Source organism: Argiope bruennichi, chromosome 4 (genome assembly GCF_947563725.1).
Source record: "Argiope bruennichi chromosome 4, qqArgBrue1.1, whole genome shotgun sequence".
Classification (NCBI taxonomy): Eukaryota; Metazoa; Arthropoda; class Arachnida; order Araneae; family Araneidae; genus Argiope; species Argiope bruennichi.
This window is the reverse complement of record NC_079154.1, coordinates 72,368,359-72,395,097: the sequence shown is the minus strand read 5'-3', so window position 1 is coordinate 72,395,097 and position 26,739 is coordinate 72,368,359. Positions and strand designations below refer to the sequence as shown.

General features: G+C 31.4%; 1 protein-coding gene across 2 annotated transcripts in view; it reads left to right on the top strand.

Annotated features, from left to right (window-relative positions):
- The window catches only part of LOC129965435 (eukaryotic translation initiation factor 4 gamma 3-like), a 125,916-nt gene extending 99,455 nt beyond the window's left edge, over window positions 1-26,461 (top strand). For both annotated transcript variants that reach the window (XM_056079296.1, XM_056079295.1), the window contains 13 exons: window positions 4,906-5,004; window positions 5,157-5,316; window positions 9,885-9,982; window positions 10,827-10,948; window positions 11,921-12,126; window positions 17,149-17,243; window positions 19,033-19,205; window positions 22,610-22,814; window positions 23,436-23,522; window positions 23,605-23,736; window positions 23,839-23,914; window positions 24,022-24,168; window positions 26,036-26,461. In XM_056079296.1, coding sequence (XP_055935271.1) covers window positions 4,906-5,004; window positions 5,157-5,316; window positions 9,885-9,982; window positions 10,827-10,948; window positions 11,921-12,126; window positions 17,149-17,243; window positions 19,033-19,205; window positions 22,610-22,814; window positions 23,436-23,522; window positions 23,605-23,736; window positions 23,839-23,914; window positions 24,022-24,161 — 1,593 coding nt within the window. In that variant the 3' untranslated portion in view covers window positions 24,162-24,168; window positions 26,036-26,461. The remainder of the gene's footprint in view (window positions 1-4,905; window positions 5,005-5,156; window positions 5,317-9,884; window positions 9,983-10,826; window positions 10,949-11,920; window positions 12,127-17,148; window positions 17,244-19,032; window positions 19,206-22,609; window positions 22,815-23,435; window positions 23,523-23,604; window positions 23,737-23,838; window positions 23,915-24,021; window positions 24,169-26,035) is intronic.
- The last annotated feature ends 278 nt before the right edge of the window (window positions 26,462-26,739 follow it).

The window sequence follows — 26,739 nt, the reverse complement described above, 5'->3', positions numbered from 1 at the left end:
ATCATAGGACATTGGTATTAGATATTCTACCATTGCACTGACATGAAAAAGGCATTGACTCCTCTCATACCAAATCAATCCTTTTCATTCAGGTTTTCTTTGTTTTTTATCCTATAGTCAAGTCTTATCTCTTATAAAAAGGTTTTTACTGCAAATCCACAACCAACTCCTGAAAACATTTAGCCCTGGGACAACCAACCATAGGTCAAAACTCCCTTTTGAAAAAAAAAATGGCATTAAAATGCACTGGAGAGCTTTACCTTGCTAGTGAATATTTGCCACTCTCACGGAATTTCAAAAACTTTATTCAGTGAAAGCTGGATACTGCTGGGGGACAGACAGAAGTAATTAATATGGCAAAAAAATTAAACCTGTGAGGGGAGAGAGCATTTCTGGCAGTGAAATAAAAACGAAATCTGAAGAGCAATTTATATAAAAAGAATGTATATTTGAAATTGTATACACTCCTACTTGAATCTACTTACTTGGAAAATTTGAAGTTAAAATTCGAAAAAAGCTGCTAATCAGGCTAAACTCGTCTCAGAAATCCAGCAAGAGAAAATTGCATAATCATATATTAAGGCCATCTAGCAAAATTTTTAAAGTTTGAAATAAGGCAGCAGTATTGATATAAGATTTACCCAGAAAACTTTTTGCCAAGTGGTAATTGTTGCTGAAAAATGGAATATTCAGTCACTTTTAGTAAAAATACTAGATGCTTCAATTAAACATGTGCATCTGGATAAATCAAGGCATTATATTGCTAGAGTTAATTCTGAAAATTTTATTTATGAAGAGGAAAAGAGAGTTTGGGGATATTGAAAAGAGTCTACATTTTTCGAAATTCTTGACAATCTTAAAGGTAACCATTTGGATAATTTACAATTAAAAATTATAACAAAGCTAATTGTGAAATTCAAACGTCTTTTCACGATCCTGTGCCATCAGCTTAGGTTGGTACCTATAAAGTAGAGCTTTTACTCGGTATGGTGCGGAAAAAACCTCATTGTGACAAAGTGCCTCTTTATCGCATTTAGAAAGGAGATAGAGCGTAAGGTTCAGGAATTAATAGATTTAAAGTTAATAGAGCCATATAATCCGAAATTGCTCATCCAATAATTTGTGTAGCTCTTCCCCCCCCACACACACACAAAAGAAAGATTCTATGGATCATTAAATGCCGTGAATGTAGCTGTTTTTCCAATGAAGGGCATGCAATAATTGACTTTTATTACCGGATCTCCAGCCTTATTAATAAATTTGTATCTTTTAAAAAGTTATTGGCAGATTGAAATGGATGAAGAGATCAATCCTTTAACCGCGTTAACTATTCTTAATATATTAATGAAAAACTATGCCTTTTGGTCTTGCAGGAGCGGTACTTTTCAGTGCTAAATTAACCTTGTACTCAAATCCCATTCTGAATACGTTTAAGTCTACATGTTTGATGTGGTAATTTTTTTAAGACCTTTGCGGAACGTTTGACCCACTTAAAGTTAATTTTGACAGACAGATCGAGATTTTCTGAAATGTTTAAAAATGTACTTTTGCACCTAAGAATATAAAATGCTTGAGACACGTAATAGGTGAGGGGAAAACATGGACTTGCTGAAGAAAATGTCTTGGTGATATGAAGATTAGGAAGACCCACTACAAAGAAGGGGAATAGATGATCAGTGTTAGGGTTAATGGGCTTTTATAGAACATCCAAATTATGCTGAAATTAGCTATAAAAAATAAACCTAACATTGTCACATGGGGGCAAATGGAGAAATATTCCTCCAGTTGAAGGGATTTTTATGTGAGGAATTGATTTATCCCCTCCTTATTCAATCTACCTTTTTAAGAGCATTGTGGTGCATTAGATTATGGAGTAAGAAGTTGTCTAACTCAACAAGATTCTAAAAGAAATTAAAAGCTGTAGCACCTCTTTTTCCCCTTGAGCAGAGAGCGCCCCTTTGTGGCGTTTTACAGAAGGCAAGCAGTTGAGCGGCAGACCTGCACCCTGCAATCCCAATGCGCAACCCTTGCGCTAACGCCGAATGCTTTCGGCTGGAAACAGTGGAATCCATCCACCATACTGTTCTGTAACTTGAATTTCTATCCGTGTCTGTTGTAATAAGTGTTTGTGAATTTTGTAGTGTAGCTATGTTTGTGGAAGTGAAAATAGTGCATGTAAAACCGAGCAGTTCCTTAGAAAATCACAACACGCCACTATAAAGCTGCTTTTGCTAGTCAAAAGTTAAACTCTATTCAGTAGAATTGGGCTACTATTGAAAAAACAAGCATGTGAAACGTTATTTGGATTGAAAAGAATTTAATATATATGGATCTATGGGACCAGAGTCAATTGAAATTACTTTATATCATAATTCTTTGAAATATTTGAATCAAACCACATCAAAAAGTCCTAAATTGGGCTCTGGCTTTACAAACATGGAATCATTCTATTATTACCTAGGCCAAGTGTGCAACAGAGAAGTGCCGATGCTTTATCAAGGTTAAATTAAGAGTTGCATCAATTGTTTTTTGTTTGTTGTATTAATGTATTGTGTTAATATTTTTAGAGAGTATTTTGATAGTTGTATATACCTTTTATAAGTGAGTATTCAATTTTTTCCTGAATAATGAGATATAAACAGTCATTAAACATGTTTTGCGATTGAATGAACACTGAATATGCTGTTTCTCTGAAGACAATACATTTTTTCATTGCTTTTGTATAATGTGTATAAAATGTCCCTATAATTAAGAAATTAAGGGTTTGTATTATGTATTATGATCTGCTATATTATAATGCAAAATAGTTTATAATACAGGGTGGTTATAATTAAAGTGCAAGTGTTTGAAGGACTGTAAAAGAAAAACTACTTGGAGTATATTGAAGAAATTTGGTATATGTTATATTTACAGCATGGGGAAATAAATTACACAATAAAAAAAATTAGTTCATTTTTTTGCAATAGATGGCGTTGTAGGTTATTAAAACGTTGTTGTTTGCTCTGCACTATGTCGAAATGAATACTACTTCAATTTTAAAATCGTTATAATGATAAAAGTCATGTGTCTTTAAGCTATAGCCATGACTTTGTCAAAGGTGGAACGTGTAATTACCAAAAGAATAGCAATTACAGTGCTGCGAAAGAACATCGTCGTCTTAAAGATTTGGGAAAAGGACTGATGTCTGTGAATGGCGTAAAGAAAATGATTAATACATTTGAAGCTACATGAGAAATCGCAGTGCTTCCTGGAACTAGAGTGAAAAGATCTGTGAATCAGGAAGTTACGGAAGAGATTAGGGAAGTAATTGATTCAGGGTTAGTGGATCAACGACCTGTAAGCGCTAGAAGTGTAGCAAAGACATTATCACAACCATTGGCGAACGCACGCAAGGTCTTGCGCTACATTTTCAGACGCTATCCGTATAAAATTAAAATTTTGCAGCACTTGCAGCCAGGCGATCCACAACAAAGAATTGATTTTGCCAACTTCATTCTTGCCAAAATTGATGAAGACAAATCATGGATTCGAAAGATTTTGTGGAGTGATGAAGCACATTTTACTTTATCCGGACAAGTCAACACTTATAACTGTAGGATACGGGTCTCAACCAACCCGCATATTATTTTTGGGAAACCCTTGCATTCAACGTTTGTTACAGTTTGGTGTGGTATGACTGCTGACTTTGTTATCGGTCCATTTTTTTTTCTCGAAAATCTTACATCAGCAGGGCTAGTTTGTCGTACCGTAACAGGCAGTAGTTACTCTCAAATTTTAGAAAGTAATGTGATCCCTGCTTTCCAAGACAGAAACTGTCTCGCTTCAACAATATTCATGCAAGATGGTGCACCACCTCACATCGCTCATTGTGTTACACAACTGCTTCACCGAACTTTTAGCGAGAATCGTATGGTTAGCAGATGTTTCTAAAATGTGTGGCCACCGCGTTCACCTGATTTTAATCCTTGCGATTTCCGGCTATGGGGATATTTAAAAGATCGCGTCTACAAGGATAAACCTCTGTTTTTGCTTTAAAAAGCAGCATTACTAGACATGTCCTAAAAATTCAGCAGGAAACATTAGGTGCTACTGTGGAAACGCTATCTTGCATCTACAACATTTGATAGGACTTGAAGGATCCCATATTGAACAAATATTGTAATACATTACGTATTTCATAATTTAACAAAGAAATATGTTATAATTGCAATGTCTAAAATATTGTCATTAAACAGCGCCACCTATAACAAAAAGGTTAGACTATTTTTTTTTTTTTTAAATTGTGTAATTCATTTCCCCATGTTGTAAATATAACATATCCTAAATTTCTTCAACCTACTCCAAGTAGTTTTCTTTCAAATAGTTGCACTTTAATTATAACCACCCTGTATTTACCATTGTTCCATTTATGTGTTGTGATAAAATTAGCCACAAGGAAGTAATTTAAGTGTGGCAAATAAGGTGCCACTATGATTTTGCGAACTCTTCTAAAAGCTTTGCGATAAAATTAATCACCAAACATGGAGGAAAGTGGAAGAGAAAAGGGGAATAGATAGATGAAGCAGAGTGAGGAGTGTGAAAAGCATGATAAAATATTTTATATATTTGTATGGAATTGTGTTGTGGCCCATTAGCCAGAGGAATCAATGAATAACTAGGGACTAAAATCGCCATTCAAAAATTGTCTCCGATCATAATTCACGAATTTATAAATATGTTACAAGTGAAAGAACCCCCCCCCCCCATTAGAGTGTCAGTATCTTCTATGATTTTTATTCTGAGTTATATTAGTTTTTAAATGTCCTTAATGAAGCTGAATGAAGAAATTCAACTAAGCATATACTGAGAGTTTATTACTACATGGATGGACTTATTGTATTAATCTCATATTTAATTTATTTCTAGATGGATATGTATTTTGCCCATATAAAATTAATTATTGATAAGCGACTGACAAGCCCTAGAGTTAGGTTTAAGCTACAAGATGTTATAGATCTGAAAAAAGTAAGTCTATCTTTTGTTATTTCATATTGTTTATTTTCATCTTTGAAATTATTTTTTTATATAGTCTGTTGTATATATGTTTTTTAAATTATTATGACAATGTTGATTATCTTAATTATATAACATAGATTCATTAACTTTTCTTTCTACAGAATAATTGGGTGCCCAGGAGAGATGCAAACAACCCTAAAACTATTGATCAAATTCACAAAGAAGCAGAACGCGAATCTCGTGAACAGCAACAAGTTTATCAAAATATGACTAATTATCCAAAACGAATAGCCGATTATAGAGACCGGCGGAAAAATGCTGGTATGTGTATTTTTAAATTTAATTGAGTAAGCTTTAAAATTCTGTTATAAATCTGTTAAATTCACAGAAGAGAAATGAACTTAAAATCATTCCTTTATCATTCACTAGCAGTGTTGATAAAGTGTGTGTGTGTGTGTGTGTGTGTGTGTGTGTGTGTGTGTGTGTGTGTGTGTGTGTGTGTAAAATTGTAATAAAAGAATCCAACTTGAAAACCTAAAAGAATAATATTTTATAGCCAAATAAAGTATTTTAAACAGCGATTCCCAACCTGTGGGGGGCACCCCCCGTAGGGGGGAGCGAGAAAATCCAAGAAAACATATTATTTTTAAAAATTGATTAACTGACTGAAAGGAAAACACGCTTACACATAGAAAGCAAAATAATTTCGACATATTTAATAACTTATTAATGTAAAACAACTTACTAAATCAAAACATACTAAATTAAAAACAAATTTAATAATTATTAGTGACATTCTTGGGCCTGTCTTGCAGAGCAAAGTTTTTCGACGGAAGGCTTAATATTAGAAATAGCCACTCTCAGTTATGTTTCTATATTTTGTCTTCAAAGAAGTCACAGCAGAAAATTCAGTTTTACAAAGGTAGGATGTTGAATGGTAATAGAATGTAAAATGTCCTTTTTTTTTTAGTACAGAAAAATCATCCTTACTCCTGCGCAAAATTCAAATAGTGATTTAATACTAAATTGTCTTTCAGTTTCGCCACTTGTCGTGAAGTCTATGAATTTTTCGTCCTCATCAATTGAGAGTCCTTCGGGAGTCTTACGAAATGGATCCCTAATCCACTCGTAACTTGCTATCAGTTTGTCGTCAGCATGAAAATACTTTTGAAAATTCTTTGCCAGCATGGCTAAATGATTTGAAATGGTTACAAAAACAACTTTTACATGTTCTTCTGCAGCCTTGTAAGTTTTAGTACAATCATCCACATTTGCAAACATTGTTAGATTTTTTTGCTTTAAATTTCTGATCTACATTTCCAATTTTCTACAAAAAGCATTAATTTATCACTCGTATTCAACATATGTGTATTTGCTCCTTGGAGATGAAGATTCAAGTTATTTAATTTCTCGAATATGTCGACCAAGTACCTCAATTTCATCACAAATAAACCATTGCGAAAATTCTCAGCCACCGGTCTGTTTTCTTCTTCTAGGAAAATTGCGATTTCTTCTTAATTCATAAACACGTTGCAGAAATTTCCCACGTGATGACCATCTTGCCTCGCAATAAAATAGTAGCGCTGAATGTGCTGAACCCATGTATTGAACCAATGTACTGATCCTACTCATTTTACAAAGTGCGGAAAAGATTCTCGATTTGAGGGGTCTGATTTTTATATAATTTACTACGGTTACAACCGTAGTTAACACAATATTAAAACAAGAATTCTTTTCTTTCGAGGCCAAATCTTCTCTGAGGAACATGCAATGTGCGCACTGAGGCGAGTTTTGTTTTACTAGTGCTTGTATACCTTGGAAATTTCCGGATATTGAACGAGCACCATCAGTGCATATTCCGACGCAATTCTTCCATTCTATGTTTGCCTTGTGGTGAAAGCTTATAAGCCAGTTAACAGCTTCGCTACCCGAGCAATTGCTTTTGTATTGGGTTCATGTTACTGGGCTGCGAACCACAATTTCCCAGATTCTATCCTCGCTCATCCCAAACCGCCACAGCCTCGTTCATAAAATCATTTAAAATAACAAATAATGCGAATGCTGTTGTTTTGAGTTCTATTGGTTTGCAGAAAAATAGTTCTTCTACTACTGACATATTATCACAAATTCGAACATAGGTATTTAAATAAGTATCTTTTGTTACTATCTGTTGCTTCGTTAAGCTGTAATGAAAACAATTTGTCTCGCAACTTCGAGAAAAGCTGACACTGTACATCTTCAGCTATATCGCCAATTCAACGAACAACAGTATCATTTGAAAGAGGTATGGACTGCAATTGTTTTGAAAAATTATCTCCAAACTTAGTTTCTACAATCTCAATTGCTGCTGGCAAAATAAGCTCTTCACCAATGGTGTGAGGGTTTTTTTATCTGACTATTTTATATGAACTTTGTAAGATGCAATTAAAGCTTTTTTATTCATAGACAAAGTTTCTATAAAAAATGATTTTTGCTTTTTATATGATTTTAATTTTAATTCGAAGAATTCTCTGGGTTTGTTGACGTACTATGAAGCGTTTCGAAATGTCGTTTAAGTTTATTAGGTTTCATGCTGTCTGCTGTCAACATTTTTGAGCAAATGATACACAGGGGCCTTTCTTCTTCATTTACTTCAGTACTGGTAAACCCAAAATTTAAGTATTCTTGAGAATATATTCATGATTTTATTTTCGGAACCACGCTCGTCTGTGTACTTGTTGATGCTTGACTATCGTCTAATGCTTGCTTACTTCCGCTTTAAAATTTATCCATGAGTCTGCATAAATCTGCTGCTTATTGTAAATATGGTGAATTACAATTAACACGAAAACATATATAACATACACATTCACGATAGATTCGATAGCGATAAAAGGATCGACTCGAATGAGACTGGCTGGAATTGAAACTTGCGTTATAGAACATTTTCCTTCTTCCTATGAGAAAACATTTGCTCCGCGCATGCTCGAGACGGCATCGGTCGTGTGGATTCCTTTCCACAAATATTGCTTTTTTTTTCACTTTTGTTTAGTCATGCTTCTGTTTTATTTCTTTCATTATTCGAAAAATTGTATTCCCAGTTTCTAAATTTAGCTCACCCCGTCTAGGTTAACTTTCATTAATGAATTTTTCTACTTTCATATTCTTTTAACATTATCGCCCTGTTTGGCTTTCATTTCAAATATAATATGTAAATTTTCCCCGCTTTCATTCGCTTCATCTATTCACTATCCGCTTGTCCAAAATGCAAGCTGTGGTTTCTCGCCAAAGTGGGCTCGCTTTTACTCTTTTTGGCAGTTAGTTAAAAATAATTTAAAAACAGAATCCAAAATATTCAATATACATTATTGTTGTAATTATTTTATTGCAAGCGGGGAGAAACGATGAAAATTATGATTGAAAACTGGGCCGCGAATACTGAAAGGTTGAGAAACGCTTATTTTAAACATTTTGAAAATTTACATGCCCTGACATCTCAAAGAGAATCAGATTGTCTGCAACAGGACAAATTAAAAAGATTTGTCTCTCTTTGAAAATCAAAAGATATGAAAAGAAATTCAACACACAAAAAGGAAATGCTTTTACAAGATTATCATGGCACAGGGAGCATTTAAAAATTATAATGCAAGGAAAGAAACAGAATTTTGAAATTTTCTTTAAAAACCTAGGAAATTTAAAATTTCTTTCTTCCTATCTAAAAAGTGTTTCTCTTTAAACATTGTAAGATTAAAAAAATGTCGCCATAGCTTTAAAAAAAGAATTGATTATTAAATTGTGGAAGCTCATCCTTTTTCTACTCATTCCGTTTTCTTCTATATTTAGCTTACTTTTGCTGAAAAAACTAAATTAACACGAATTTTAGTGCAGCAAAGGGAATATTTGTGAAGAATATTACAAAAAAATAAATATAACAAAAATGAATGCATGTACAAAAATTTTGCTATTTTTAGAAGCTGCGTCTTGTTAAAATTATCATTTATTAAAAAAAAAAAAAGCAGTATTAAGTGAAAAGCGACTGATTGATTTGCTACAACTTCTTTATTCCAAAATACAATTTTCTGTTGCAGAACATGTAAGGATCTAAGAAATTTTCCTAAAAGGCTTAAAAAGTGAAGTTCGATTAATTTATTGGACAAATTCATTTAGATGATTTCTATTCTAATATTTTAAAGTCTAAAAAAATTTCTGTTTTTTAGAAGTTCTAAAAATAATTTTTGTATTGTCACATGGCAATGCAGTTGTGGAAATGGGATTAATTTTCAACAAGAATAATATCCTTGATGGAAATGTGAAAGATTTTTTTAATTGGTCTAAGAACTTTGCATTATGCTATAAACTTTTATGAAGATATCTTAAATGAATTGTTCTCAAGAGATTTGCTACTGTAAGCAAAATTAGTGTACGAGAGGTATTGTAAAGCTTTAGAAAAGCAAAAAAAAAAAAAAAAAAAGGGAAAATATTGAGGGAAAGTTAAAAAAATTGCTTAAAGGATTAAAAGAACATTAATTTCTCCCTGTTTTTCTGCATGTAGTGCATAATAAGTTTTCTGACTCTTTGGTAAAAGTTATTTTTGCATTTTTAATATTATGAGGTATACATTTGTGCGGAAAACATTAATAGTGTACATTCTTTTGAAGCATTCATAATCAATACATTTTCAGAATATCAAATTTTATATTTTTCTCTTTAGTGTATTTTTATTTTATTTCATTATTTATAAAGGCAAATTGCAATTGTTATTGTAATGTGGAAATTATGCACCCAATTGTTTTTGTAACAAATAGCACATCAAATCATTATATTCCAAATCGCCTTAAGAATAGAGAATAGCCTTAAAAGAGGCCTTAAATTTTTATGCGCTTGTGATAGCATTGACTTTTTTTAAATAGGTCGAATGGGACCATCTGAGGATGGTTGGACTTCATCTTCTAAAAGCAATAAAGGTATCTACAGTGTGGTTGATCCTTCCAAACTGAAACTAACCAAGGTACTTAAAATTATCTTTTCCATTTCCTAATTATTAAAATAGAAAAATGTTTGAACAGTTTAAAAAAGTGGAGTGTTGTCTTTCTGTGGCATGCTGCTCTCAGTCATGCTTAGTTTTTACTTTCTTGTTTTTGAAGTAAAACTTCTGACTTTAAACTGGTCTGATGAAATTTGGTATATGATCTTTGTGCCATATTTGTAGATTTTTGTCAGTTTTTGAGCAAAAGCCATTCTGAGAAAGTTTATCCAAATATAATTTAACATAATGACAAAATGAAGAAAGAGAACTCGATGAATCAAATGTGGTGTACAGATTTAAATCTCAAGTGTAGATTCCATCAGATTTGGAATGTCATGCACTTTCTGTTTCGTTTTGGAATGTCATGTTCTTACTATGATTCTATCAGATTTGTCATGTACTTTCACGAGTATGTAAAAGTGTTAGCTAAAAAATACAATGACTTAAATATAGGAAATTTGGTAACTGATTTTGTGACTATAATTGCAGTTCAGTGTCAAATTTTAGTTTTCAGTTTAGAAATAACATGCCTGAAATGTAAATTTGTTTTTCGATTGCCAATTTGATTTCAGTTTAATACCAAAAAGTTGATCAAAGGAAACACAATAGGTTATGTCAAACTATTGAATTGTATCCATAGATCATTATTTCATAACTATTGCCCACCAATGTCGTGCATGATATTTGAGATCTTATCCAGGGTCCATATTTTATGCGGGGGAGGGGGAGATAACACCTTAGAGTGTGCTGATTTATTTAGTGAAATATAATTTATTGGAATCTTATGTTTGTTTTTTTGTGAAAAATAATTTATTATTCATTGTAGCCTGATGAAGTAGAGAGCATTCGTTCTGGTCCTGGTGGAAGAGGCCTTCAAAGTTGGGGTAGAGGCAGCAGTGGTGGCCCTAAAACAACTGCTGATTCTGATAAAACTGCATTAACAAATAAGTAAATTGCGTCTACTTTAGAATTATTATTTTGAAATATTTCTGTTTTGCAAATATCATGCATTAAAATCTGAAAATGTGTAATTTTTCTGTTGAATTTTGATTTAAAAAACATAAAGATTATTGTGAAAGCTACTGAAATTTTTCAGTAACCTGTTTTTTGATAAATTATAAATTCTTAACTTTAGGAGTAAATTTCTTAGAAAATTTTATGTTTATTGATTATTTCATTTAGTACTACTATTAAAGATATTAAGGTAAACTTTCTACAAATTTAATTGCTGCAAGTAAATTATTTTTCATGTTTTGGATATTAATTCTAGAATTCTTTAAATGCTGTTTTTGTCTTTGTTTTTCATAAATTAATGGTGACATCTATTATCTTAAATATCTTGGAGCATGTTTGAAGTTCATACCCTTCGATAGTATCATCGATTTTGTATAGAAATTTCTTGTTGATGGATAAACTTGAAATAAATTATCATCATTATTTTCATAATACACCTTCATAGGATAAAATATTCTCAAATGAAAAAATTATATATGAGCTACGGAAGGATCATTAAATAAATGCATTTGGTATCAGAAAGCATAAATGAAGTTTTTGAGTTCAGTTCAACAATCTTCACCATTCTTGCAGAGGAAACTACTGAATAATCCATTTAAATAATGGTAAAATGGTAATGACAATGGTTGGTAAAATGGTAATGACAATGGTTGGTAAAATGGTAATGATAATGGTTGGTAAAATGGTAATGATAATGGTTGGTAAAATGGTAATGACAATGGTTGGTAAAATGGTAATGATAATGGTTGGTAAAATGGTAATGGCAAAATCACTTGATTTGAAAGAGACTTTAAAATTCATTTTTTTTTTTTTTTGCAATTTATATTATAGGAGATTTGCCTTTTTAGATATTACAATTGTTATAAAGTTGTCTTGCTTTTTAATAGAATGAATTGTCTTTTGAAGGTTTCCTGCACTTTCGGAACAATCTCTATCATCTAACTATGAAGGAAGGAGAGATTCTCAACGATCAGCAGCTTCCAGTCGTGAATCTAGTCGAGGCCGCGATAGTCAATTGTCCCCTGCCATTAGAAAGACATCTGAGGCTATAGCTCCTGAAGTTAAGGCAGCTACTGATGTTCGTGGGAATGGAAAAGCAATTGCAGCAGAAGGTAAAACCATTTTTAGAATATAATAATAAAATTCTCCAGGGAATTGAGATTAATATGACTGAGTGGAACTATGCTCTTAATCTTGCCTTGCAACTAAATAGTTTTTGTGAAAGAATGGAAACATTATGCCCAGATTGAATTCTATGTCGAACACTTATCTTATTTAATTAATAGTACATAATTTTGCTAAGTTTTTAAACTTACTGGAAATAATCGTCTTAAGATTATATTTATTGCAATACGTAATAAACTATTACTTGCAGAATATCAGTACATAATTTTATGCAATTAGGAGATTTTTGCCAACTATCAAATTATGGGTATTTTTTCTGTTGTGAATGTTAAGACTATTATTGAATTCACAAACTTGAGTTGATTCCAGTATTTATCACAACAGAGGACTTATATCAGGGATGGCGAATCTTTGGCACACGTGCCATTGATGGCACTGGACACAATCATTTGGGCACGCCACCGATCAAAACGATTTGAATTTTAGTTCAAAGTAACAAAGTTCTCTATGAAGTGTTACAAACAAACGCGAGTGTTCCCATTTAAAAGAAGGGTACAGATATTTGTATAGCTGTTAAAAATTCGCTTGCTGAGAAAGAAATTGATTTGAAAAGAATTGTTTCAGTAATTGATGGTACTCCAAATATGGTGGGAAAAAAATGGTTTCATTAGTTTATTTCAAACAGCCGTAGGACATTCGATTCTTGAATTCCACTGCATTATTCACCAACAAGCCTTGTGTTCTAAGAGTGGCTTAACATCTCTTGATAATGTATTGGCTTTAGTCACAAAATAATAAATAAATAAACCTCATATCGTCGCAGGCTTTAAATAAGCGAAAGTTTGATGCTTTATTGGATGAAGTCAACTCGATGTATAATTGCTTACTAATGTACAATAATGTTCGCTGGTCGAGCTGAGGGAACGAACTTCAAAGATTTATTGACTGCTTGGAAAAAATCAGACTGTTTCTGCAAAATCTGGGTGAAATTGAACAGTATCCACAGTTGTTGGATGTTATGTGGCTCTCAAAATTGATGTTTTTTACAGACATATGCCAACATTTCAATGAACTAAACGTAACGCTTCAAGCACAAATAAAACAGTTATCGTCATGATGGATCTCATTCGCGCTTTTGACGCTAGGTTGTTTGTTTTAGGAACGATATTATTTTTTAAAGAAACTACAAGTACTTCCTAAATTTTAAAATATATATATATATATATATATATATATATATATATCAAAGATTTAGATGTACAGGAGAAACCGGATGAAGAAAAAGTTATTGAAGATTTTATTTCCGTAATTGATTGGTCAATGAAGGAATTTTCAGCCAGATTTTCTTAGTTCAAAGAATGATCGGAAACGCTCATGTTTATTATGTACTCTAGTGTGATTTCATTTGATAAACTAAACTTGCCCCAATTCAATTAGTTGAAATGGAACTGATTTATTTCCAATCTAGTTCAATATGATTCAAAAATTTATAGAAACAAGGAAAAAGTTGGAATTGATTGAAACAGAAAGATTAACAAGCAGTATACGTAAAAATGCATGTAACGAAATTTCGGAAACATGGAATCCGATTCCAGACACATTTAACTGTTTGGAGAAGCTGGCTCGTGCTATTTTAAGCTTAGTTTTATCTACCTATGCCTGTGAGTCATTATTTTCAGAGATGAATAACTGTAAAGACTCTCTTAAAAACCGTTTGGCAGAGGACTCCAATTCAGCGTGCATTCTGCCAAAAGTAACATTTTGCAATCCTAATATAAATTTTTTGTCATTTAATCTGCAGCAAAAGAAGTCGCACTAATGTTACTTTAATTTGAATTACACGTAGAACTAAACAGTCCAAAATGTATTGTTTCGTAGTAAATAAAGAGTTTTGAGTTGTTAGTATTTAGTTTTATTATTTTCCCAATAATCATAGGTCAAAATTATTTCACGACACGTCTATACCTCATTAAACATTTCTTTAGAAAAAACGGCACGCTGATCCATAAAAGTTCGCCACCCCTGATCTATATAATAAAGTAATCCATTTAAGAAAAATTACTTTTTTTTTTTTTTTTTTTTTCCTAAATCATGCAAAGTTATGTTGTACTTTGGAATATACATTTTGGCATTGGTTCATAGTTAAATTGGGAGGGGAGAAAATCTGGCCCTGATCATATGAACTTATTGAACAAAAACTATTATACTTAAGCATGTGTTTATTTTTATAAATTATCTGTATTAATTAAATTAATAATTAGACTGTGGTTTGATTATCATCAATTAATATATTGAATATCTATAACATTTAAACTATCCACGATCAGAAATGGTTGATCCTGTTTCATGGATTTACAAAGAACATTGCATCTCAGCATTTCATTACAATATCACTCAGTCTTAAATGTATAAATTAACTATCAGACGTTTTCAATGATATGATAAAAAACAATAAAATTAAGAAAATTCATATTAGATCAAAATGCCTAACAATCCTAATAGGAAATGTTCATGATATCGTATTGCATTCAGAATATCAAATATCGTGAACATAGTACAATATCTTGCTCTAATGGGAATGGTTATTCTATGACATATACTTTTTTTTGCACTATCTTCAACGGTTATTTCATATTGGCATTTTTCAGCAAGAGAAAGACTTCATGTTCACACAGTGTAACTATATCCGATTCAATTAGTATATGTTATGATATTACTCTCATCAGACTACCAGTAGGTTCGCCGGGAATATTGGCTATATTTGATCTCAGATAAATGGTTTTTAATGAATTCATTTCCATAATTCCTCCAAACTGTCTGGCTTTAAAGTTATTTTAATTGTCTTACCTATTGTCTTAAGTACTGTCTATTGTGTATATGAATCTTTCTAATGGAAGTAGTCTTATAATATTGTTACGAATCTGTAATGCTGCTTCCCAGCATAGTTGATTCCATCATCAGGAAGACCGTTTTACAGTCATCTGTATTGGACGAAGTCCGTGTGTCGCGTCGGAGGTCCCGGAGCTTGGCGACCATTTGGCGACTTGGCGCCAAAATAGATTATACCCGAAACATCGAGAATTTTCCCGATCCGTCCAGTAGGAACCGAGATACGCCTCGAACGTTCCTGATTGGTTGAGAGGCTTCTAGCCCCACCCCCTGAGACCTATAAAAGGAGGCGGCCGCAGCTGCGAGAGTCGTGGTAGTAGTCGGAATCGACGATGAAGAACTGGTCTTCCAGGAATTAGCAGAGCAGCGACGAAGTCAAGCTAGTGCTGAGCTAAGCTGTGCGTTACTGTCTGCAGTAGAGTCTGGTTGTATGCTGCACGTCTCGGCTGAAGATAATCGTCTTCTGTGCTGTATATAGTTGTCGTCTTTGTGCTGTCCTGTGTGTCTTCGTGTAAATAAACGTCGTTGTTTTATTTTCTACTGCCTATTTACTACTGATTGAGCGTTCTCCACACCATATACCTCCCACTATCCAAACGAACCCGGAAATTTCGTAACAATATAATTGCGCTATTAAAACTGTAAATATCTTGTTTATCTATCTTCCAAATTTCATAATATTGTAATTTTACTTTTTTTTTTATCACTTTCTTGTATTTGAAGTATAGAAAAAGTATTGTACTCATCAAAATATTCGAACTCGAAATTTTGATGAATTTTGCACGCTTTAGCCTTCCCCGAGTTCGAAAAACATATTTTTGGAAAATGTCCCTTTGTCTGTCTGTTTGCGATAAAGATAACTCGGAAACGTTTTGGGCTTGTCGGATGAAATTTGGTATACAACCTTAACACCAAATTTATAGATTTGTGTCAAGTTTTATGGAAAATCAGTTGAGTGGAAGTCCGCCTGTTCGAATATAAATTTACGCGATAATTGCAAAACAAAGAGGGTTAGATAGATAAAATTCAGAAAATAGATTTAACATCTAAATTGTAGGCACCTATCAAATTTTAAACCTAATTCAAGTAGAAGTTGACCATCTGTCGGTTTGTACTTTCAGAAATATGTGAACATGATTATTCAAGAATGCAAGAATTTAAACATATCAAATTTGGTATGTGGTTATATGACTACAATGGTATGACTTTGGTATGTGAATGTAGTGTTGCTTCAAAGATTGATTCCGATCGGTTAAGAAGAACTTGTCCAAATTTGATTTCCAGATATTTGTGATCTCATGTCATTAGATTAATCGCCAAAAATTCGCCAAGGATCACACAACGGATTCAGTAAAAATGCTAAATTCATGCCAAAAGTTAATTTTTTTTGTACACCAGTGCTATGATAGACGTTCTTTGGAATGTGTAGATTGAAAGGTTCTTAGGAGTGTGGGAGAAAGTTTTGGGGTGACCACTCCCATTTCCGCTGTAAATGTCTGTGTAGTAAACTATACAGATGCTTAACAGAATCCTTCTTTAGCTTTCAACAATGGAAGAAAGTCATGTGATCGAATATTTCATGAAACAAGGATAATGGTTTGAATATCAGAGCAACAGTGTAATTTACAGTAATAAGTTAATTGCCAAAATTCAGTAAAAAATTTTTCATAATAAATTGGTAAAAATCATTAAATAAACAATTTTGGAATAGTGTAAAATTTATTTTTGTTCAATATTATTTTTGGGGTTTATAGCAAAAAACACCAATATTTCGCTTAATTTTTAGTCAATTTAAATTATTAAAATTTTTTTAAAAGTTGTTCCGAAATGTATATCCCCTCTCTCTAAACTAAATTTTGACCAAATTTGGTAGCTCTAGTTAAATGATGCCTGTAGATATATTCAAAGACACACACCCATTCTTCTTTATTATTAGAAAAGATTGAAATAAAAAGATATTAATACAGCAAACATTGCTTTGTAAAATAGTTTACTTCTTTGAATATATCTAAAATGATTCCTATAAAGTCATAAATGTCTTATTATAATATGTTTGATCAATAAATACTCAATGCAGATAAATGATAACAGTTTCTTCATTTTGAAAAATTATTCTTTAGAATTAACTCTCAAGTGTCCAGAATACAACGAAGATTTCATAGAGATGAAGACAAAGCACATTATAGGCGAATTCCTTCACAATAAGGATGTTGAGGTATGCATATGCATCTGTCCATTTATCATTTCAAATATAGTTCTTCAGCCAACTGTGTGCAAAAATTTTGCTTATATGAGGGTTGGAACTTTAATAGTGGCAACACTGCTGTAAAAACGCCACGCAACAAAACCCATGAATGTCACGTAAAACACACGTTAGCTACATACTTACCTTACCTCTCAGGTAAAATACTTGTCCTTCCTACGTCACGCGCATGCGGAGTGACGCGAACTGATCCTTGTATTAGCTTGCGGTCTAAAGTAAGTGTTGCCAGGATGTTTTCAAAGCACGAACAACGAAGTTGGATAAAAACAGAATGTGCCATGCCATTCAAGAGGCTTGCGGGGAAATCTGCTTTGTCTTACAGAACTGTTGCAGGATGGGTAAAAGCCTTCAATGAAGGACGCCAAAATGTGGTAGACATGCATCTGCCAGGTCATCCTAGTGTCAGCGAAGCAGAAGTGCATGCTGTTGCCGCACTAATGGACAGTGATCGATGCCAAACCATTCAAGAGCTGGCCCGACAGACAGGATTTGCTCATACGAGTGTGCTACACATTTTGAAGGAACGCCTGGGTATCAGGATTTGCTCATACGAGTGTGCTACACATTTTGAAGGAACGCCTGGGTATGAGAAAAATTGCTTCAAAATGGGTTCCACATCATTTGACGGAAATGCAGAAATGGCTACGATACGATGCTGCTCAAACCCACCTGGAGAGCTATGAGCGCGAAGGAGAGGCATATTTACATCGTATCATTACGCTGGATGAGACTTGGTCAGATCATACCAGCCAAAATTGAAACGCCAATCAATCGAATTACGTCATTATGGGTCACCTCGAAGTTCGAAATTTTTTCAGAACCCCAGCAATGCGAAAGTTATGCTGATTCTCTTGTACGACTGTGATGGTGTCATCCTAACGCATACCGTTCCCCCATAGCAGACCGTCAATGCGCAGTATTACCGCTCATTTTTGGAGCATCATCTCAGACCGGCTTTGAGGGGGGGAAAACGCCGACACTTTCTTCAGAACGTTCCTATCATTTTGCAACAATGCTCGGCCGCATGCAGCGCAAGCTGTTGCTGATATGCTCGATCGATGGGGCTGGAAAATATTTTACCATCCACCATACTCCCCAGATCTAAGCCCTTGTGACTTTGACTTAATTCCTAAGATGAAGAAACCACTTCGTGGCATTCGTTTCAAAACTGTTCCAGAGATTCTTGCCGCAGTAGACCGGAGTAGTTCCGTTCGAACTATCAACAGAACAGGCGCTACTACAGGTATTCTACGACTTCCATATCGTTGGAAACGGGTTGTACACAATGCTGGCGACTATATTGAAGGTCTGTAAAACATGGTGACATGAATCACTTTTGTATTCCATGTAAATAAATAGTTGCCACTATTAGAGTTCCAACCCTCGTAGATTCATATTTTAAGTGGTGATTGCAAACCTTCTGTTTACTAGAACACGTGCTTATTCTTTGTTAGTATATTAGAGCTCCACTTGAAAATATTAATTTAGACTTTTAGATCAGACTTTTATTTTGAAATTGATCTTAACAAAGCTTAGATTGAAAACTATAACTTATTTTGAGTAGCGTATTTTAAAGATAACTCTCTCTAAAAATTGTGTTTGTGAAAACATTGCATAATAATTCATAAATATATTAAAAGCCATTATCGTATCTTAAGTTTTTATATTTCATAGACCATTGTTAAAATTCTGAGAATGTGATATGATTGGAAAGTCCAATTTATTTAATATGTATTATTAGGAAACAATAAAGTGTGTCGTTGAGCTGGTTTCTCCAAATACCGTCTATATATTTATCAACACTACAATTATAGAAGTACTTGAAGGATCTAGTCAGGCCAGGTACTATGTAGGCCAATTATTATCGTCCCTTCTAAAAAAGAAGATTATAACTTCAGACCAGTATAAAGAAGGGTAAGTTCTGTGCATTTTCATAAGATTATTCACGATTATTCAAAATATTCTCTATTTCTTTGTAAAGCATGAGTTTATTAAAATTAACTGTTTTTTAAAATTTAGTAATTACAGTTAAAGTTAACTTTCCGTTGAAAGATTATCTAAAATGTGACCATTTTTAAATAGTGCTGATAATTCCTATAAAATATTTAAATGCTTAAAAATTTCAATCAAAGATTTTTTTTTTATTTTGATATTAGCTAAATTATGAAACATGTTCCAAAACACCAATGTTAAATGGAGGATCCACAGATAAGGTTATGGCAATTTTAGATACATATATCGAAAAAAATCGATATTTCGGATATAGTCAATTTTTTTAACAAGTTTTGAAAAAAATTGATTTATTATATCATGACGATGTATCATGGCCCATGATAAAACCACAATCAATTACTCGATGTGCATAATTTTCCTTTTCATCTTAATCGGTATTTACTCGAATTTGTATTATTGGTGAATTTGCAGAGTTTTTATAATTGTATGTTTTCCTGTTGCATTATCCTTCTAAAATCCCATTTTGATTAAATTATTCTGTAAGGAACCGACTCATAATTGAATGTTTTGAAATAAATAACATGAAATAAAACGATACAATATGTCCGAAAAGTAAACTTTTTTTTTAATTCAAATGTAATTATTACATTTTATGTAACGAAAATAGTTACATAAAATGTAATGCACATTTCTCACTATTGAAACCAAAACGATAGTTCCGTTTCTTTATAGTAAAATTCCGTCTAATTTATGTCGAACATTTCAATTCACATTTAAAGAGATTTCATGCTTAGTTTTAAATTTGTAAGATTATTTGTTTGAGTCAATAAAATTTCTTTTTGGGTATAATATTTATTGTCCACTGAAAACTTTAATTCAAAATTTTATGCATACAATTAGATGAACTGTGAATAAATTAAAAACATGCCCTCAAATTTCATTACCATTTTTATGCTATGTACTCATATATTAAATTTCTTCAATTTTTCGTGCTTTTTTAATATTTATATCTTTCAAATTTTAACGGCCATGCGTTAAAAATATAAGATTTAAATTGTATTCTTTTATTGTTAGAGATAATTTACAAAACTTTTTGTTCAATAATTTGTTGGTTCATTAGCAATGATAAAAGCACAAATGTTACAAAAATAGAAAAAAATTTATAAAGGAATGAAAATCTAAAAAATTAAAGCTACACGTTTATTTACCTTTAAGGAATAAATTTTACTTCTGATGAAATTTTTTCTTCGAAATTTCGAAATCAACTGTGCTTTTATATCTTAAGAATTTTTCTTCTTTAAATAATTTTCTTTCCTATAATATGTGCTTTTAAACTTTCAAGAATAGATAATTTTTTGAGCTTTCTGTCTCTAAAAAAATATTGTTTTATTTCTATGTCATAATATATTATTTATTAAATAATGTCAGTTTTTTTATAATTTATGATAAAGGTTAATTTTAGCGACATATGTATTCATCCGCCATTTGATCACTACCTAAATTTTAATACTCATCAATCTTAATTGAACATTTAATGCCAATTGAACTTGACCGAACTTTAGATATTTATCGAGTTTCTGATGTTGATCGAACATTCATACCATCGACAATAAATCTGGTATTATCTACAAAATGAATTTCGAGGTATCACTGTAGAAACGTTTCGGAAGGGGCATACATGTTTTTGCATTGAGACACCTTTATTATTTGTATTTATTTTAGACTCTATAGGTGGAATATATGTTGGGATGTTTGTGAGGCATATCTTTTCAACTTTTTAATTCACATACTTTTTTATAATTTGGGCTTTATACTTTGAAAAAAGTGAAATTTTTTACCTCTAAAAATATTGCTTCATTTCTATTTCATAATATATTTTTCACTAAAATATGTTGGACTTTTTTTTATTTATAAAGAAGATTATTTTAAGTGGAAGATAGGCTCGCCATTATATGATCACTATCTAAATTTTGATGCTCATCACTTTTGATAGAACTTTTAATACTTACCGATTTTTCGATATTGATCAAAGGTTAGTTATATAATTAAAAATTTGTCTTTTTTTGTATGAAATTCCGATAAGACTGTATGTTGAAAGAATTATTTATATTTTATTATTTCGATTAATAAATAATAAATTCGTGATATATCAAGAAATATCGATTTATCTTGAACGATATATCGGCCAATCCTATAAAAGGATTCAGTTTTGTTTGTTTTTTCTTTTAATGAAAGAAAGAAAAAATAAAATGTGTAATCATCGTTTATATCGCCACTTGTCCATTCCTTAAATCGTGTAATTTGATAGAATCTTAATGTCCATTTCATTTATGAGGCGATGTCATAAAATTAATTGATAAGAACAAATGGCGCTGTGACCTTAAATGTTGGAGGGGAAAAAAATAGATGTACATTGTTTTTCCTTTGTTCCTTTCAAATTATTCGATCAATCGATGCCCTGCTAATTTTTATGTACATATTTTCAATTTAGCAATCAAGAGTTAGATTAGTTGAAATTTAATCACTTTTTTGCATGATTAAATTTAAACTTTGAGTTTAGCAAAATTTGAAGTTAAAAATTTCTTCACTATGGAAGCCATTAAGACAAGGCATACAAGACGTGTGTGTGTGCGCGCGCGCGTGTGTGTGAAAATGTTATTGCACAAAAATAAATTTTACACCATTTCAAAATTTAAAAAAATTGTCTGTTTTGTTTGTTGCTGAATTTTGGGAATTTCTTTTTAAAAAATTCCCCTTGATTATCACAATAGATTACATTGTTGCCTTGAAATTTAAACCCTTTTTCGTTGTTTCATAAAATTCTTAATCGTGCTTTTTTTTTTTTTTTTCAATTGTGGAAAGCTGAAAGAAGATGGATTATGTTTAATATCTGTGTAGTTTAGGAAACAATTAAAAATGTGAAGCTACAGTGTCGTGAAATTTAAATAATCGATTAACCGGATATTTAGTTTTTTAATAAGGACATGATGTTATGGGACTGTCTCCATTAGAAAGGCTTATGTACACAATACTCAGAATAAGTAATATAATTAAAATATCACGGATTTTATATCAGACAATTGAACTGAATCATAGGAATGAACTATCATGGAATGAGTTTTTAGAAAACAAATGTAACCTACATTATTGGCAAACCAGCAGATCATCCGAGGCTACTAGTTTTATAAACATTATTAATTAATATAATTAAAATAAGTAATCACAATAACCGCTCGAAATTAAGGATTAGAAATAAATACAATACTAGTTGATTGTTTGTTTGTTAATTTTTTCTATTTAATTTTGCGAAAACAGACTTGAGTTTTTGATTATCGATACCAATATTTTATAATTATTATCTGTAGATTTGCTGCTATTTTAGAATTGATAAATGATTATGCCAAGAATATTCCGTTAATTTGGGATCGTATTGGAGAAATCCTGGCCCCTATCATGGAAGATATTGAAACTCCTTTCCAATTACTGAAAGAAGTATTGCAACCATGCATACCTTCTGAAGAAGCTGGTATGCTAGTTTCATCCACAATGAAATGTGCGGTCAAATGGAAGGTAATATGTTTTAGTGCATTACTGCTCAGACGAAAGATTATAATCTTAATATTCATGCCATGATTGGTTACTAGAAATTTGAATTTTCATTTAAAGTGGATTTATAATAAAAAAAATCCCTTCCTTAGATTGTTCTATCTTCGCCAAAAAGACTTAATGAAAAATATTAGAAAAGGCTATTCTAAAAATAACTCATTTGATGAATTTATGTGGAAAACTTTAAAGAATTCACGTTTGTAGGAAAAGAAATATGTTACTTTAATAGCTAACTAAGAACATCTTCTGGAATTATCTTCTTAGGATTCAGTTTTTTTTGTAAATTTGTGCAAGTTGTTTTTATTATTAATCCTAAATTTTCAGAAAATTGTATGCAGATTAATAATTAAAAACTGTCATTAAATTGTTTGAATATATAAAATTTATTTGTATATATTAATTATATATTGAAATTTTATACAAATCTCATTAAAAGTGAATTTGATTTACAAACATTTTCATCTGTTTTAATAAGTTAGGTTTTGAAACACAATGACATAATTTTTTTTAATTCAGTATGCGTAATAAGGATGTCAAAATATGAATGCTTATCCATTTTTTCAAATGTTTTTTCACAATATAAAGCTTGGAAAAGTCTGGAGGGAATCCGGTATGCAATGGACTGATATCATTGGAATGGATGGGAATGTGGCTGAATTTGTCAAGAAACATGTAAGAAATGTTATCTCTTTGTTAATATTTAATATGTTATTAGTGAGTTCGTAAATTAATATTTTATTTTGTCCTTAAGTAGCAACTTGAATTTACATTGAGCCCAACAAAAGCGAATCAACAGACTCAATTGCCAATGGAAAAAATGAAGACGAGCCTATTGAATCTTTTGGAAAAAAATTCCGAATTAGAAGATGTTTTCGATTGGGTCGACGTAAATATTTTAATTATTATTATCTTCTCCTTTATGTTTAACATTAACATATTAAATATTAACTTAAGATAATATTCGATTTAGGAAATTTTACTGTTTTAGGCTAATATATCTGATACTAGTGGTCCAACTTTTATCCGTGCCTTGGTAACAGCAGTTCATGAAAGTTGTTTATCAGGTAAGAAATAATTCTATTCGTGAGCAGCTTCACACCGTATGTCTCAACCAAAGGCATTTTGTTACATCTGATTAATTCTAATCTTTTAAATACAATATTCCTTTCAGGTTCAGGAGCGACATGGGAATTAAATATAAGTAAACTGAAATCAAGGACACCTCTGATATCCCGTTATGTGTCCACAAATAGAAAACTACAGCTGCAAGCTTTCTATGCCGTTCAAGATTTTATGAATCAATTAGATTAACATAATTGTAAGTATCTATGAACTTTGCACTTAATTTATATGTTTTGTATATCTGGATAGTTCCATAAATGTTAACTATGTAATAAGAAAAAATTATAGTCCATTATACAACAATTAACAGATAGTATCATTCTTCGAAATGTACACACAGGACTATTTTATAGCTTCAAAATATGCTATTATAACTTCTTTTTTTTTACAATTGAAACTACTACTCATTATGTAGAGATCAAAATGGAATCTTTTGCACTCAGCAAATGCGTTCTAGTTTATATTGCATACAACTAATTATCAACTATTTCATTATTACTAATTACCTATTACTAATTCATACTATTATTACCTACGTATTAATTCTACTACTACTAACATAATACTACTATTACATACTACTACGATGATTACTAATTACCTACTATTTTATTATTACTGCATGGTGCGTAGCGTAATGGACAGTGCTTAAATTCGAAAATCATTTTTAAGCACCTTAAAAGTGCTTAATTTTGGAAAAACGTCCTCAAAAAGTGCTTACTTTTCTCGGGAAGTGATAACACAGCATTTTATTTATTTATTACACTAAACACTTATGAGGTTTTTTTTTATTTATTTATTATATTTTTTACCAATTTTCAATTTTTTTGTGGTTTAGATATATGAAGAAATTTTTTTTAAAAAAAATCTATTCTAATGCATAGGCATACCCTCCAGCTACAAAATTTCTGTAGTTGTTGCGGAAATTAGGCGAAGACTAAGGAGTTACTGATATACAATGAAAAAATATGGAAAGCTACAAAAAACGGATATATAAATATACCAAAAAATAACAAAAAAAAACCCGGTGAAAATACCTTCTTTTCGACACCGCTCTCACAACAATGCTGCTAATGAATAAATTTTTAGCATAGCTAAAAAAAAAAAATGGAAATTTATTTCAGCATAAATATAAAAACACTGGAATCCTTCTCCTTTATAAAAATGTATGTGGGAGTTTATTATGATGTTATACTGAACAATGAGGATTTTTAAAGAAGCAAAAATGCTTACTATTTAATGAAAAAAAAATGTAAATGTCTAACGAGTAATCAACAAAATCGTGTCTTGCCATTTCTTCACAAAAAAAATATTTAGCTTATATATTTAGTCATTAATAAAAAAATGTCTCTTAAATAAGTCTGAATAATGTTTCAAAATATTTGTTTTAATTTAAATTCTTTGGAAATATTTATTCTTCAATAATTTGTTGATACTATGTTATATGTAATATACTGTATGAAGTTCTACTGATGACTAAGTAAGCAATGATGGAGGGTATGCATAGGGTGTCCATTAAACTCACAGACCACTTACTTATTTCTGGGGGGGGTACTGTTAGAGAAAGCATATTCTTCCAGTTTGAAGAATACTTTAATTGCAGGAAAGAATTTTGTTTTATGTTGTGTGAGTCACTAAATGTACTGTTAAAAAAATTACAAAATCTAAATTTGTATACAATCCTTATTAGTTTATTTAATAAAATATTCATGACATGCTAGCATTGTAAAGCAAAATAGTTTCACTCTTCTGCTAAATAAGCCGGCCGAGTTATGAAACTTTAAAAATAACTATTTTAGGCAATTTTAAAGTATTTATAAACGACCAACTCGAGGAAGATCCACCAATCAAATCTGACCACTTCCTTAATGACTTCGCTAATGATTGGCCAAACCTTTTAATGATTTTTTTTTTCAAAAGTTTATTTGTCAGCTGAAATAAATAGTATTTTAATTCGGAAAATTCCAATTGGAAGTTTAAACTTATCTCTATGGGTTTAGAAATTACCTATTGAACCATGATTAGAGCAGAAACCTGTATGCTAGTAAATTCCTTTTTTGTAGGTCTTCACCATGCAATTTTCGATGTTTTGTATGATAATAATGTTATTAGGGATGAATCTTTCATTGAATGGCAGTAAAATGATGATCTCAATGAAGCAGAAGACAAAGCTATTGCCTTTCATTCCGTGAAGTGTTTTTTACTTGCCTTCGACAACCTGAAGAAGAAACTGAAGATATGAACACTGAGTGATTACTACTTTTGCTCGTAACAGACAACTGGCCTACTTTCCAATAATTGTATATAAACATACAAAAAAAAAAATATTTTTTTAATCTTTCACATATACAATAAAATTTTAAATATTTTTTCACATAATCAAAAATTAATATTAAATGACACATGAATATTTATATCTTTTTTTAAAATTATGTATTATTTGTACATGGCTTTGTAAAAGAACCATATTTTGCAATAAATTTCATTAAAATAAAGTGAAATTCCTTTTTACTGTTGCCACTAATATTTCATCCCATGTTTATTTCCATTGTTAATAATCAAGTTGTGAAGATTTGATTTACAATTTTCGAAATTTTGTCTGTACTTGCTATTAAGGTTTAACTTCAAAATTAAGTAATGAAATATTTTTAATACTCCCATTAAGATATAGACAAAAAAGTAGGGAAGTAGATTCGGGAGAAATCTCCTCGCAACTTTGTCGCATACTTTCTAATAAACTTGTCAACCAGAGAAACGCTCTACACTA